The sequence below is a fragment of the Stegodyphus dumicola genome, chromosome 2, assembly GCF_044657685.1.
Source record: "Stegodyphus dumicola isolate Sdum_Otavi_A_Nest chromosome 2, ASM4465768v1".
In the NCBI taxonomy this organism is placed as follows: Eukaryota; Metazoa; Arthropoda; class Arachnida; order Araneae; family Eresidae; genus Stegodyphus; species Stegodyphus dumicola.
Genome location: NC_140769.1, coordinates 109,074,246 through 109,090,389, shown reverse-complemented (window position 1 = coordinate 109,090,389; position 16,144 = coordinate 109,074,246). Strand labels below are relative to the sequence as shown.

Here is a 16,144-nt window from a genome sequence, read left to right as displayed (position 1 = left end):
AGGCTTAATGAAAAAGGCCTTTATGCCAGAAAGCCAAGGGTATGTGTTTTACTGTCTTCACAGAAAAAGAGGGATCGCTTTAATTGGTGTAAAGAACATCAAAACTGGACTGAACATCAATGGTCCCATGTTCTCTTTACTGATGAATCACGGTTTAGTTTAACTGGTGATTCTAAACGTGTTTACATCTGGAGGGAGTCAGGAACACGAAATGATCCCTCGAATATTGTGGAACGTGACCGTTTCGGTAGTGGAGGTGTCATGGTATGGGGTGGAATAATGATAGATGGACGTACGCCCCTACACGTGTTCAGCAGCGAATCTGTGACAGGCCAGATATATCGAGATGAGACTTTTTATTTATGGATGATAATGCCCGTCCACATCGAGCAAACCTCGTTGATGAATTCCTTGAAAGTGAAGACATTAAGCGAATACCTTGGCCACCAAACTCTCCTGACCTTAACCCGAAAGAGAACTTATCGGACTACCTTGGAAGAGCAATTGCACGTATACATCCTCCTCCTAGAGATGTAAATGCTCTGAAGACGGTATTGCTGGAAGAGTGGAGATTAATTCCCCAAACTGTGGTTAACAACGTTATTTCCAGCCTTAAAACACGTTGTGATATGTGTGTACAAGTCAGGGGAGATCATATTCCATATTAAATTCGTAAGACTTAATTCTTTTTTCTGAATCATTCCTTTTTTTTCTTAACTCTCTTTGTCACACTTTATTACCATTTTTATTGTTTCATGCTACAATTTTATATCATATGAGGTGATCTGCAATTTTTTCTTTTGCATTTATGTGTCATCATGTTATGTATGATTCCACGAAAATTCATTAAATTATAAGTCATAGTCTCTGAGAAATCCGTGAATTTATGCATGTAAACATAATTTTGGACATGAGTGTAATATAACTATATTCGCTAATTCCAGATTGGGCAGATTCTAATCTCAATCTTCAGTGGAGAAAACAGCTCCTATTATAATTATACTTGTGTTTTCAAGTGTTAAGGTGCCTTTTAAGAATACACCTCACACAAATTAAATTTACCTAAAATCTAACCTAACTTTTAGCATTGTGTTGTGATTTATAAGAACCGGATTAGCCTGAACCGGATCGTGTTGAACTGGGGATGATCATGAGTAGTAATTAAATAAAACATACAGTTGTTATCCAATGTATATATCTTAAATTTTATTAAGTTTTTTAAGCGGAAAAGTAAACAAAATTATCAAACAAAGTGTACCAAGAATAATTAAGAATAAATGTCTTCTGGGATTTATTGAATAATTAAGTGAATTTGCTACACAATACAAGTAATACCATAATTAATTTACCTCTTAGCACAGCCAACGTACATTACACGGATAGACTGGAATTCTCTCGAAACATACCTGGAAAACCTGGAAAAGTTGGGGAATTTCATTCTCCTGTTTGAGTGGCAACCCTGTTATTTAGAAATTTGCAAGTGGCAGGGTAGGTTTTCTCATATTGTTTCAACTGGTGTTTAATGGTTGCAGCCAGTAAAAAGGGACTGCTATTTACGCCAAATAACACACATGTGAACCGATAAGTTATAAAATTTTATGGATCATCGAATGGGTTTTTAGTAAATAGAAAACGCGTTACATCTCTGTTCTTCTCATCTACTTCTATCTGAAGAAAAGCCTGCTTTATGTCACTTGTAAATGCTACAGGATGAAGCCTGAAGGCTAATAAAAGTTCAAAAATGTCAGGATTCAAATTTGGACCAATATGCAAGCAGTCATTTAACGAGATTTCACCAGGTCCATGTGAAGACACGTCGAATAAGATACGTGGTTTACTAGTAGTTCGATCACTCCGAACGATTTCTCTGTGAGGCAAATAAAATGTGATTTGAGATTCACTAGCAACAGTGTCTGGGGAACTGGTTCAATGATGTTTTGTTGTAAATAATCTTGTAGAACTGTTTGGTACGAATAAAAGAGTTCAGGGTTATTCTGAAATCGCTTTACAAGTTTCTCAAATCGTTTCAGCGCAATCGCTTTATTGTCATGTAACTCATATTTTCTATTAAACTTCCATGGCTGCCTAACCTTGTAACGAGAATTTTTGTATAAAATTTCCGATTCGAATTTTTCCATTATGGTATTGTTTAATGGATCGGATGATTCATTTTCAGGTTTTATACCTAAACTTTCAAGCTTCCAAAATTTCTTTATCTGATTAGATATTATATCTTCCTCAACTACGATATTAAAGGCTGTGGAATTATACGTTGTACCTTTGGTGTAACCTAGCAGAGACCAACCGAATAACGTTTCAGCAGCTACTAAATGTTCGTCTAAACGCTTAAGTTTCCCAGTTACTACATCATAATAATGATCAGCTCCTATCAAAAGAGTAATTGTTTCCTTGCGATCCCAAGAATCTGCAAGTTGTAAACCTTCTAACTGTTTGCCTAAAATGTGTCTATCCAGATTAGGAGGTGGTAAATCAGAACTTTAAATTTGTTCAGTCACGAGAGCTTCAATTTTGATTTTCAAATTCGGTGTTTCCTTGTTCTGTAATTTTATCTTAACAACGTGAAATGTTTTTCTAATGGGTGTTTTATTTCCAAACGTAAATACCGAAAGAGTCTCCGTTCGAATAACAGGAAACTTCAATTTATCCGCGATTTCTTTTCTTAGGAAGGAACGCACACTACCTGAATCCAGTACAGCTCTAATTAAAACCGACTGGGTATTCGTTCGAAGTGTTACGCAACACATTTGAAGCAAAGTAGTTTTAATTTCGCTGCGTGAGAATGCTAAATGAACATGTGAGTCTTCTATACTTTTACTTTTTTCATTTCGTTCTTTCTCAGCGCGAAAGCATCTTTAACGGTTATGTCGACCTTTGCACTTGGAACAGACCATATCGCTTCGACATTGCTTTACCCAGTGGTTAGATTTCAGGCAAAGGTAACATTTGGCATGTTTACGTAATAAATTTCTCTTCTCATCAACTGTCAGTGATTCACAGTCTCCAGTAACATGTTTTGATGTATTACAAAACAGACAGCAATTAGTAGTTTTGTTTTCTTTAACCGGCACCAAGAGCTGGTAAGTGGAATGGGTAATACTCCCCTTCCCTCCCTTCTCTTTATAAAGGGAAGTGTTTTCTGATTTATGAGTGGACAGGAAGTGTTTTCTGATTTATGAGTGGAGAGCAAAAGTTGGCTTCTCTCATGATTTTTCAATTCTAAATGAACAAACTGCAATAATTCTTCAACATTAGAAAAAGATGACGAATCCATTTTACGATTGAATTCTAAAGTTATATCAGACGTTATTCATTATGGCTGGAATCAACATATAACTGTATTTATCCGGTGTGACTTCTAGTGATTTTAAACTGTGTATTTGAGTTTCTATAGTGTCACAATTTGCGAAGTTTTAAAGTGTCACTGGATTTGGTTACTGGGGTAAGATTCAGGAGTTTTTGCATATGTGAGTTTATCTTTTCTGCCAAACCTGTTTTTAAGTATTTCGACAACTTCATCGTAATTTGGTTCCGAAATGCAAAATCCTTCTATCGCGTTTGCAGCGTCGCCGCATAAGTACAATTTTAAATAATTAAATTTTTCGATCTTTGTTAAAGATTCATTATCATGGATTGCTACTTTAAAAGAGTTCTAGAAACCTGTCCACTGGGTATAATCTCCATAGAATTTAGCAATGGTTAATTTTGGCAGACGCGTACATTTATTGCTTTCAATTTTAGAATTAGTTTCGTTAAGAGAGTTTTCATTATCCGAATTTGTTACTTTATTTAATTCTTTCAATTTTTTATTTGCTCTGAATTGCCATAACTGAATTTTCTCTTTGTATTCGATACAAGATAGAATTTCTGTTTCAAACTCTTCTGCCTCTGATTTCAAGTCACGCTCTATCTGAGCATCTAATTCATTCAGGGTTTTAGATTTCGTGATTAATTGGTCTAAACTTTCTTCTAATGTATTTGTATCAATTTCTTCTTTGTTCAATTCCGATTCGATTCTTTTTAGAATCTTAGACACGGTGGTCCTGATAACTTTTCTTTTTGATTTTAATTTAGCAACAGACTCTTCCACCATAGTTACTCTACAAATTAGAAAATTTAATCTTACCTTTTTGTTGACTTCGCACACTTGCAATGTGCTAAATCCAATTATCGGCCGTTATGCACCAGCTGTTTCAAAATATTCTAAGATATATAAATCGACATCAATCACTTTAAAATGTAACTTTTAATTTGTACAATATTTACAGATCATTGATCAAACATGGTGATTCAGTTGACAAACAAATCTATATTCTTTCATAATCGAAAATCGAAATCTTTTAAATAGGAACCGAAGTGTTTCTAATCAAATAGTGTGCGAAGCATCAGACATCCATCTATCGAACTGCCGGTGGAGAGTCTAGGGAAATTCAGAAGTCGCGTCGCGTTCACACGCAATGCTAGCGCCATCTATCAATTAATCAAAATAATTTCCACAAGAGGCTCCAGCTAATAAAGATGTGAAATAATTCTTAGATGAAAGTGAAAAAAATCATATTTACATGTTAGTAATTACTTCTGTCAAATATGTGATTGCGTACCATGTAAATTTTCAATTAACAGTGGAGTTAATCTTGCATGCTAAAGTTGCAGCTGTTTCTACTCAGCAACTACATATTTTCTGGAGTGAGATATTTTTTTAATAGATTTTCAGGTTTTGAATCAAAAGACATTGATATTACAACAGATAAACTGAAATCAGAATTTCGCAATTTACTCTTAGGAAGTAGGTAAAATTATATAAGCAACAAGAATCGACTCGCAGTGGACTGTGATTGAGATATTTGGGGAAGGAGGATTATGCTCCCGTAGATCTGTTATGTGTGTCGCGTTGTTCAAACAGCACCATATTACCTGTCTGCAGTATTGTGAGCATGGTGTTTGGACTAGGCTTGCATAATATTCTCAGGTGGAAGTAGCTTCAACCTGTCATTGACTTTTACACCAGATCATCTAGGATCTACAAGTGGTATTGCTTAATCCAGGAAAGGGACCAATATCTTGTAGTATGGGCCGGCCTCATTATCAATGATCGCACACCCTTATATGTGCTTGCAGATGGAATTGTGACTGGCCAACAATATATTGATGTAGTTTTACTGCCTCATTAGCCTTTTCTGAAGTACTTTTGGTGATAAATTTGATATTTTACTGTAGCATATAAACTATATAAGCTAGACTATCCAGAATGTTTATTGTATTTATTCTTGATTGGTGTAAAAATTTTTCCAAGACTGGATTGTCTACTGATGACCATTCCTCTTCAGAATCAGAATCATCTGAATCCAGGCTTGAGTAAGAACTGTTTGAAATCTTCAAATTCTTGGTCAGAAAAAAGTTCTAGGATATCATGTAATTTCATCATCGGTAAGCTCACAGAAATAGTTTGACAAACTATCTGCACTTGATTCTTCATTATCTCATTCTATCCTATTGTCCATTTTTATAAATTTACTGTAAAAAAAAGTCAAGTTATTGTTTAAAAAAAACTTTGTGACCTAAAACCACCGATAATTCATAGAAAACAACTTTTGTCGTCTCTCACACTTTAACAATAATCTGCACAAAACAAGTTTTGTCATTTCTCATGCTTTAACAACAGTATGTGCAAAACGAGTTTAGTCATTTTCAGCTTATGAACAACTGTATATGAAAGCAGGTTAAACTATTATTTTTCTATAAAATGTTTCGAATAATAAAAATATTTTTAGCATGAGCATTTTTCATTTTTATATTAACTGCAAATCAAATTTAGTGATTGTACTTCAAATATTAATTAGATATCATTTATAGTTTTATAAATGGTTCATAGCTTTAAATATAGCATTTGTGGGTGTAATATATTGGAAAACCCATCTGAAATGTATTTTGAGAATTTTTATATTTATGCAGTACTAATTACCCAAATCATTCACTTCTAGATATGTAAAATTCTGCTTGTTAATTTGTATATTTTTAAGTAATGTAATAACCTAAGTATGTATTTTTATTAGTCCCCATTAATTTTAATTATTTTAGATCGTAATTTTATGTCAATAAAAAATTATCTGTAAACTTATTTTAATTGATTAAATCTAGCTTGTAAATTTGCTTCACTCAAATAGAAACAATTTGTTAATATTGTACGGGAAAAAAATTTTTAAAGAGTGTTTATTTAGTTTCAGAGCCTATGTAAATAAAAAATTAATTAAATAAAGGGTATAGTTCAGATGCATTAAATTGGCATATGACCTTGGAATTGTTAATTTTTACAGAGGGGCTACCAATTTGCGAATGCTAAAAGCAGATCGTACTTTTCGCTAAACGATTCTTTTGCCTTACCTGACTGCCTCTTAGCCGCCTATACAACCAGTCTCTTGTTGATAATTCAGAATCATAGTTGCTTTAAATCTTGGTTCTCATAATTTTATATCTAAACACTGGTTTTAATTTTTTTATTTCTTGAATTCGTAATAGTTGCTCCATTTAGCTTATTAAGCTTTTGAATTGTATGTTAAACGAGGTTTTTTTCCTGAAAAAATTCTACTAAAGGTAGAACAATCCATTTGAAGGAATGAAAAGACATCTAAAAAATACTTGAGTTTTTTTAGAAGAAGGCAGCTTCTAAAACTATTGCACAAATTAGATTTTGATGGGAGTGCAGTCAAGACAAACGGACTGTGGCTATGGAAAGACAAGATACAGATTTTTGTGAGATCTATATAAAAAATTCACGGAGAATAATCAAGTAATTATATATTTTGATAAATCCTGGATAGACAGCAACATATGATTCAAAACAGTTGGCAGGTCAGAAAATTGGAGTTTTCATGAAAGAAAGTGCTGGAAATAGATTGATAGTTGTGCCCGCTAGTAACCAGGATGGCTTGATAGAAGAACAATTTGGTATTCCATCTGGCATTACCTAAAGGGATTATCATGGCCAATTGAATTTTGAATTAAACAGCTTTAAGATGCTGTGGTTCAGAATGCTTAAATTCCACTTTATCACAATTTACAAAACAATTCTTAGCAAAATAACTATGTAATTAATTTAAAATGCCTTCATTTTAATTTTTTCATGGTTAGAGTTTTTCCCATGTAATTGTCTCAATATACATCAGTTTTCTCTATAAAACTAATTCTACACTTTTTTCCTCTGATTTTTTTTCAACATATTTCTGGCTTTCTCCTGTTACAGAACTGGTAGAGGTAATTTTAGTTTAGAATTTCAGACATTGCAACTTGGAAAGTTTAGAAAGATTTGAAAGCAATAGGTATAGACCTACGGATCTAGAAGATTCCAGAAAAAATGTCTTCATCGTATTAACACGTAATGGGTGTATTTTACAGAAAATTTGTGATGAAATTTTACTTTTTGGAGAATTTTCAGAAGACAATGAAAATATAATATTTGATTATTTTACTTCTGATACTAGAAGTTTTTTTCTTAACATGTTTATCTTCCCTTTGTTTTCTCTTTGTTTTTTTGCAAATTAAATATTTTCCATTGTATCATTCTTTATGGTTAAAAACATATTTATTTATGTATATTGTACAATGATCTCTCTCTATATATATATCATGCATAAAAATATTTCTTTGTGATAGAGGAAATGATGTTCAGGTATTTATGTTCATTGCCCGATAATATCAGTGAGGAATTTTGTTGCATTAAAAGATTTCCTAAAAAATTAACAAATTTGCCAAAAATGATAATGTGAAATTACTATAAAGTGAAATCCAATTTTAAAGTAGCTATTTAAGAGCATTTCCACAAATTGAAATGAAGAAACAACAATTTGAGGCCAATTCACTTTCCCATCCCCAAAAGCTGTGTGATCATCTTGAGATAAAATGATTCATCAACCTGTTATTTCTGAGTTATTAATTGTATATGTTCTTAATATTCCCATAACAAAAGAATTTATCTTAAATGTCTAGTAATAAAAGGAAAAAAGTAAATCTGATAAAATAACTTTCATATCCTAATTTTTTATCAGTTTAATTCTGTAGATGCATTGTGTATTTTATCATACAAGGTTATAAAACAGATAATGTAATGTTTTACACTCTGCAGAAGTTTTGTATAGTAGGAATTCCTGCTGTTGATTGATGTAAGTAAAAATGTATTTCTTTTGAATATCTAATTTTATACTTCACTGGTTTTTAAAATTGTATGCTGTGGTTAATGGTATAATAATTGAGAAGTCTTTTATGCTATAGTAATTCATTTATGTCTGTTCTCTTTTATAAACTGTTTTCCAGATTTAAATCTGATGGATTGGAGTTCATTAAATATCTTAGCTGTTGCATTGTGTAATTCACTGTATCTGTGGAATGCTAGCACGGGAGAAACTAAGCAGCTATTGGACATGCCAGATCAAGAGGATTATATATCATCAGTATCCTGGCTGACAGAAGGTAACATACTTGCAGTAGGTACAAGTAATGCAGAGGTTCAGTTGTGGGATGTCATTGCTGAAAGAAGAATTAGAATAATGAAAAGTCATACAGCACGTGTGCCATCATTATCATGGAATTCATATATATTGTCTAGGTATGTGATGTACTACATTTTGCCAAATTTATTAGAACATAATATTGAATTGCAGAATCACAGGATAATTTAAATCCATATTCCATGATATTCTACTGCTTGATTTCTATTATTTTTTTAATTTTGCAATGGAAAAAAAATACACTCTGCTTGGGACCCAAGGCCATGTAGATTATGGGTAATAAATGAAAATTTGTTGAACTAAAGGCCAAAGTAAATAAAATTAACTTTTTTCAAACACCTGTAACTGAATACCCCCAAATTATATAGCTAGTTGTCAAACTATCCTCTCTACTGATTTTAAAAACTTCCAGCACCTTTTACGAAGCTGTTATTTTTCTTATGTGCGTTTTTATGACTGTGGTGAATGCACTAAATTATTATTGTATAAAAGTTAACACAAAGCAAACACAAGCATAAAATTAGCAATAAAAATCACAAGATGCTTTCTCTACAAATTTTGACAAGCTAAACAAGAAATCGTATGGATGCTAGAGAAGTGTATTCACAAACATGCTCAAACAAGTTCTCCACTCAAATTCCAAAGCAGCAGTCAGATTCCGAGGAAAACTTACCAGAGAGTTGTTTGAATTTTTGGGCGTTCAAGTACCAAGATCAGTATTGTATAATGAAATTGTAACATTCTGCTAGAGATATTTTTCAGGGAAGGAAATGGTTGTGGATTTTTACATCTTTATTTTCAGCATAATTTGTAAACTACATGCATAATAAGCACAATGACATAACATTAGCACTGAGATGGGCACATTTGCTGTTTCATTATTTTTTTAGAACTTTTGCATCATTACTGTATGAAAGCCAGCATTGAAAGAGGAAGATAGAATGGATTACATAATAGTGAAATTGGATTATTTCTCAACAGAAGGATATAAACATAGTTTTATTATTATTCACTTCTAAAAGTTTTGATAAGAATACTGTTGGATGAATGATTTTGTATTCACATTTATTGTTATGTAAGTGCATGCTTCACTTTCATTATATGAGGACCATATGATAGGGTTTAGTTTGAAATGATACACTGAAAAAGACTTGGGCTATTTTTTGCTCAACCTCCAATGGGTGAATATACATAAAACCTAAAGAAAAGAAGGAAGAATATACAAAAAAGATTTTATTGCTAAATGTAATGTACAATACAGGTTATTTCTCTACGTAATCACCTTGACGATTGAGGCATTTGTCATCTGTGAACAAGCTTTGCAATACCCTCTTCATAAAATGTTTCCGCGAATGATTGGAAGCGAGTTGTGATGGTTTCTTTGAGCTCCACCTCATTTTGGGATCGCTGTACCCCAAGCCACTGCTTCAGTTCAGAGAAAAGATGAAAGTCACTTGGCGCTAGGTTGGGACTATAAGGTGGGTGTTCAAAAATGTCCTTTTGAAATTGCTGAAGGATCCGTTGCGTTACACGAGCACTGTGAGAATGGGCATTGTCGTGGATCAGAATAATTCCAGAAGTTAGCATGCCTCTTCGTTTATTTTGAATAGCTCTCCCTAAGCGTCGCAAAGTTTTACAATATGAATCTGCATTAATTGTTGTTCGATGCTGCATAAACTCCACAGCAACACACCTTTTTGGTTCCAAAAAAACAGTTGACATAACCTTATGGTTGTTGAAGGTTCATTTGAATTATGTGGGTCTCTTTGGAGAATTTGTGTGCATCCATTTTTATGATTGTCATTTCATTTCGGGCGTGTCATATTGAACCCATGTCTTCTCACCTGTCATAATGGATTTCAAAAAATCGTCTCCATCAGTATTGTAACTGTCAAACTCCAATGCTGCAGCCATTTGATGAGTTTTGTAGTTGTCAGTCAACATCTGTGGGACCCAGCGAGGACAAACTTTTTTGCGGTGCAATTGTTCAGTAACGATAGAGTACAGGGAAAATCTTCAAACTTTCGGAAATTTTATCTATAATTTACTTATAATGAACCTTTGATTTTCCTTAACCGCTTGGTCAACTCGTTGAACAATTTTGTATGTAGCGACAGACTTCGTCCTTGATCATGCACATCAGTTCGCCCATCACTCATTAAGCTGTCTCCATACACTCGACTCATTCTCTGATGAATTTCCGCTGCATTGTTCCCTTCTGCATGCAAGAAACAAATAATAGCTTGCAATTCACACTTGGTGGGAGAATCAGTAGTGACAGCCATGTTTACGTGACTACAACTCAACAGGAAATGGCATGTTGAACTCGCCAGTAACAGAGCGTGTGGAGGGAAAGATGCGCAGTTGCCTACTATGCACACCAACCACCTGCCACATGCCTGGTCATCGTACTGTGCGATTGGAGGTTGGGGGTGGGCCCTGTAAATGTTATTGTTTTTAAGACTGGAAGTGGAAATAATAAAATTAAAAGATAAATTTTATGGACAAATTACAATTAAAATTTTGACTTGCATATCTATATTTACCACATTATATATACACACATTTATATTTTCAGTGGTTGTAGAACTGGAGCAATCCACCATCATGATGTCAGAGTTGCTGAACATAAAGTTGGAACTTTGGCTGGCCACACACAAGAAGTCTGCGGATTGCGTTGGTCGCCTGATGGAAGACATCTCGCTTCAGGTGGAAATGACAATTTGGTTAATATATGGACGCCTAATGCAGGAATTGGGCAGATGGATGGGCAGTCTTTGCATACATTTAATGAACATCAAGCCGCTGTGAAGGTAAAAATTATGTGCTAGTTTTAGTTTGTTGAAATCATTGGTATCTTTAAGGGCACAGTTCACAAATATTCCAAATGATTTTTAAATGTTTTGCAAACATCAAGCCTTCAAAGTGTTTTTCGCAATTTATGTATTATTTGCAGAATTCTGTGTAGCAGTTTTGGCTTATCTCGATAAATTCACATAAGTGTAGCTACATTTAGCAAATTATTTCTGCAGGCATCCCTTTTTTGCTAATGTTTCTACATTTCTGTTAGGGGTTTGCTTTATAAAAGAGTTTTTCGTTTATATCATAATTTCTTCAATGCGCAAATTCTCACAGTATGTTTTCAGTATTTTTGAGAGATCTGGAGATTCAAAGGAATTGATAACAAGCAAAAAAAATCTTTTTCATAATACATTTAATAAGTTGTCAGTTTTGCTTTTTTAATTGTAACAAACGTGTATCATTGATGAAATCTACTGTACAAGAAAACTGCAAATTATTTTATAAATTATTAAAAGATATTTTATAGCTGTGTTCCAAGCGGCAATGTTTACTCTTATTCTCGCTTCTAAATACAATGTTTGCATATTTAGAGTTCATGTTATTAACAATTATTTTACGTAAATTATTTCATATTATGTGCTCTGAAATTCCCAAATAGGAAATTTGTTCCTTCTTTGTCCAGAAACTGCTGTAAATATTGCTTTTAATTGGGCTTTATAATTCTTCACTTGTTTTTATATAATTTTCTAAAACATTTATTCGTAAATTTTTTATATAGTGCTGCAATCTCTGTACCTGTTTGAATTATATTTTCTTTTGCTTTATTTTTCAAAAATCTGTAGTCCATTCTCTTTTTTATAAAATGTTTGTAGTGTGATGGGATTGATTTTCCCCCCTCCGCTGCATACAGGCTTAACACAGGGGTGTTCGTGCTCCGGGGAAACCCCGGAATTCCGGGGATTTTGAACTTCGATACCCGGAAATTCCGGGGATCGTCGTTCAAAAGGAAGTAGGAATAATAATGAATTATTTATTTTGATCTGGGTAATTTTGTTTGCTTTGAAAGCAGAAAACTCAAGGTCAGTGTGTGTGGTGAAAACTTTTCCTTTCTTTCTCCAAAGGCAGTGATAATGCGTGAAAAGCGAGGAAAAACTTCTTTTTTGTTCTTTCCTTATTGCGAGTTATGACTCATTCCCGCGGTTCTCAGACATTCTCTTCTGGATTCTTTTCGGCAAGTAGGCGCGGGAGAAAAAAGGGAGAGACTTCGTTCGACCAGATGTGTGATCACGTGACTCTGGGTTCAAAGGTCTTATCTCTCCTGGCGTGGCGCCAATAAGTAGAGAAGGGGGATTTTTTGCCGTATTAGCTATTTGTCATTGATCGCTTCTCAACTTTTTTTTCTCCGCTGTGTAAAATTTTCGTTTCATTTATTGATGCACGTGTAAATTTTTCATTTCGTTTATTGAAATATTTTTTTATTTATGTACGCAAGAGAATTTCACTATGAAATTTCTCGATATAAATAGTGATATTATACAATTAGAAGAAGGTGTCCGGAATGCATTTAGGTGGAATTGGATTGAACGGAAAGATGGTAATGGGGATACCATCAGCACATGGTGCAAGAAAATAAATGTTGCTGGACAAGCATATTGTGTTTTTGTAACTCACTGCTGAAGTATGGTGGGGAAGGATTCAAGGCTTTCACAAATCATTCTAAAACTGTGATGCACATAAAATATTCAAAGTGCATTAGACATTCAATGACTTTAAGTAATTATGCTAATTAAAAAAATACTGATGACTTACTGGAGACTGATGCTCGGCCATTGGATATAGTGACAAGAAAAGCATGCCAAGAGGTATTAATAACTTCGTTTATCGCTGAGAATTCTCTTTCTTTCAATGTAGCTCCCAATTTAATTGAACTCTGCAAACAGTTGAGCCGCAATCAGACGGCACTAAACTCGTTGGAAATGTCCAGGACTACTGCATGTTATAAGATGAAATATGGGGTCACAAAAACTATTAAGGAAAATATCAATAAAACTTTAAAGTAGACTCCATTTTCTCTAAATTTGAATGAAAGTACAAGCAATGCTCAAGAAAGTATACTGTCAATATTGATGCAGTTTTATGACAACAATCAAAATGAAGTTGTAGTTCATCCTTTTGCATCTCTAAAGATGGAATCTTGAAAATCAGAAGCTGTTTTTAAAGCAGTTGTTAATACTATTGAAGATAATAATATTCCATGGGAAAACTTAACTAGTGTATTAATGGACTTGTGTAACAAAATGCATGAAAAAAAAAAAAAAAAAAGGGTGTTGAAACCAGACTACGATCAAACAAAGCACCCCACTTATTAGATATTGATGGTGACACATGTCACACAGCTAATAACTGTACAAAAAAATTTGCTTCATGTTTTGATAGATGCTTAGAAGATTTGTTTGATGACATTTATTTTGATATGAAAAGCTGCAGTAAAAGAGAAATTTTTTTTTCAAAATCTGTGAATCCCTTGCCATTAAAAAACTTAAGCCCTTGAAGAGACCAGACCATAGATGGGTGTACATTTTATGTGTTTTAGAAAGAATCAAAGATCTGTGGGATGCTCTTATTGCATTTTATTTTCACTACTTGGATAAAACTGAGAAAGGGGATTATTTTTCTTATGTTGAAACTGTGACAATAAAAGAAATATTTCTGCAGCTCAGAAAAAAATTGTTGAAGGGGTGTATTCTTGCTTGCATTCCCAACAACTCACAAAGGATGCTTTAGCTCGGGAAAAAATAATGCTAAATAAGTTATTTGTTATGCAAAACATAACTTTATTGCATATGGCATTATATTCAGCAGTATTACCAGAGTTCAACACATATATTAAATTATTTGAAACAAAAAAACCAATGCTTCATTTAATACATTCTAGTATTTATAAATTGATGGGAAAAATTTTCTCTCTTTTTATGAAGCCAGAAAATATAGAGTGCACATCTTATAATGATTTATTAAAGGTTGATGTCACAAATCCAGAATTCCATCTACCTAGCAAAGTAATATTTACTGGTGCAGAAGCTTCCACTCTCCTGAAGAAATTATCAAAAAATCATCCAATAGCAAAAAAATTCCAAATTTCTCTGATGAAAGCTTATACTAATACAGCACAGCATATGAAACAGAAATTACCCCTTAAAAATTCATATCTAATTAGTTTTACAGCATTAGATCCAGAGCTAAGAGGTAAAACCAGTACAATATTAGCTTTTGAAAAATTATCATCTTTTATGTCCCATATTTTTAGTGATAATGAAAAGGTCAAAAGTAGAAGCTGAAATAAGGTTATTCCAGAGTGATATTGATACCACCAAAGAAATGCTCTACACATCTAATGAAAGTGGAAATCAAGTCAAGTGTACAATTGATAAATATTGGTCTAAAGTTTTTAATTTAAAAGATGATTTCACAAATGATTATTATCTAAATTGGTCAAAGCCTGCCTTAGCTACTTCCATGGCCCATTAGTGGAAAGTGCATTCAACTTGATGGATACACTTGTCACTGACTATAGAACCTCTCTTAAGATTGATTCCCTAGATGCAGTGCAGACTATTAAATATGATTTAATGGCTTCTAAAGAAACCTCATGTGAAAAATATGGCTCAAAAAATGCAATGACTGATCCAGTTCACAAAGATCTCTTACTGAATATGAACAGAAGTTGGAAAACATATCAAGAGGACTTAAAAACATGTATTTCAGATGAGTCACCTATAAAAGTCTCTGAAAAACCTTCTACGTTAGCAGAAAAGCAAACTGCTTCTACCTCTGCATGTGCAGTTCTCGAGGAAATTTCTTCAACTGTAAATGAGGAAAATAAAAGTCAACCTTCCTGCAATTATGAAGTTCACCACAAAAGAAAGACAAGCCCACAAACATCAGAAAATAAAAAAAAGCAGCAGAAATTAGATAATTTTTTTTTAAGAATTAATTCATGTAATTTAAAATATTTGCATAAAATGTAGTAGTTTATATGTTTGAAAATTTATGGTTATTAATTTTGCAAAAAAAGTAATTCATTGAACTTTTATAATTAGGTCATTCAATACTTCATAATTGTAATTTTTCATTTCTTTCCCCCTCCCTTCTCGAAACTCCAAAATGTCTGTAGTAAGTCCGTAAAAGTTTCAGGGGATTTTTGGGGGTCCCACAAACACCCCTGTTAACAGAAGTTAACCATGAAAAAATATTCATTATATTGTTGTTTCTTATTTTGCACCATTAGAATTCCTCAGGGTGAACAATAATAAATAAAAACTGAGATATTTTATATTTATGTGTACATATCTTTACATATATGTAAAATAACAAGGAATGTGTAATCAATTTATTAATTGTTATTTTAGTTTTTGTGGAGCTGCATTGACATGAAATCCGCAGTTTCACTATTAATGATTAATTTTGGCCATTTGTCTTGTTAAAAAATTATTTTTAAATAAGTTCTGAAAATTATAAAATTACTTTCAGGAGTGAACTGATGAAGGTTGGAATGCAGCTGATAGAACTGTACATATATGTTGTTTCCTGAAAAGACATCTAGAATTTCATCAGTTTTTTTATTAATATTTTAAATTAACAGGGAATATAGTTTTATGGTTTATTATCATATAGTATTGGTTTTCATTTCAATATTCATGCATATGTAATTTAATGTATCCTCAGTATGCCATGTGGATTCACGTAATTCAAATTTATTATTCCTTGTGTTCTTATGTCATATTTTTATGGATTGTGGCCCGGCCACAATCCATAAAAGTGAT

The 16,144-nt window shown here is 33.0% G+C and overlaps 1 protein-coding gene across 2 annotated transcripts in view; it reads left to right on the top strand.

The window, feature by feature from the left end:
- fzy (cell division cycle 20 protein fzy) overlaps window positions 1-16,144 on the top strand; it is a 114,563-nt gene that overhangs the window by 78,080 nt on the left and 20,339 nt on the right. For both annotated transcript variants that reach the window (XM_035373841.2, XM_085811021.1), the window contains 2 exons: window positions 8,326-8,617; window positions 11,098-11,332. In XM_035373841.2, the coding sequence (XP_035229732.1) occupies window positions 8,326-8,617; window positions 11,098-11,332 (527 nt within the window). The remainder of the gene's footprint in view (window positions 1-8,325; window positions 8,618-11,097; window positions 11,333-16,144) is intronic.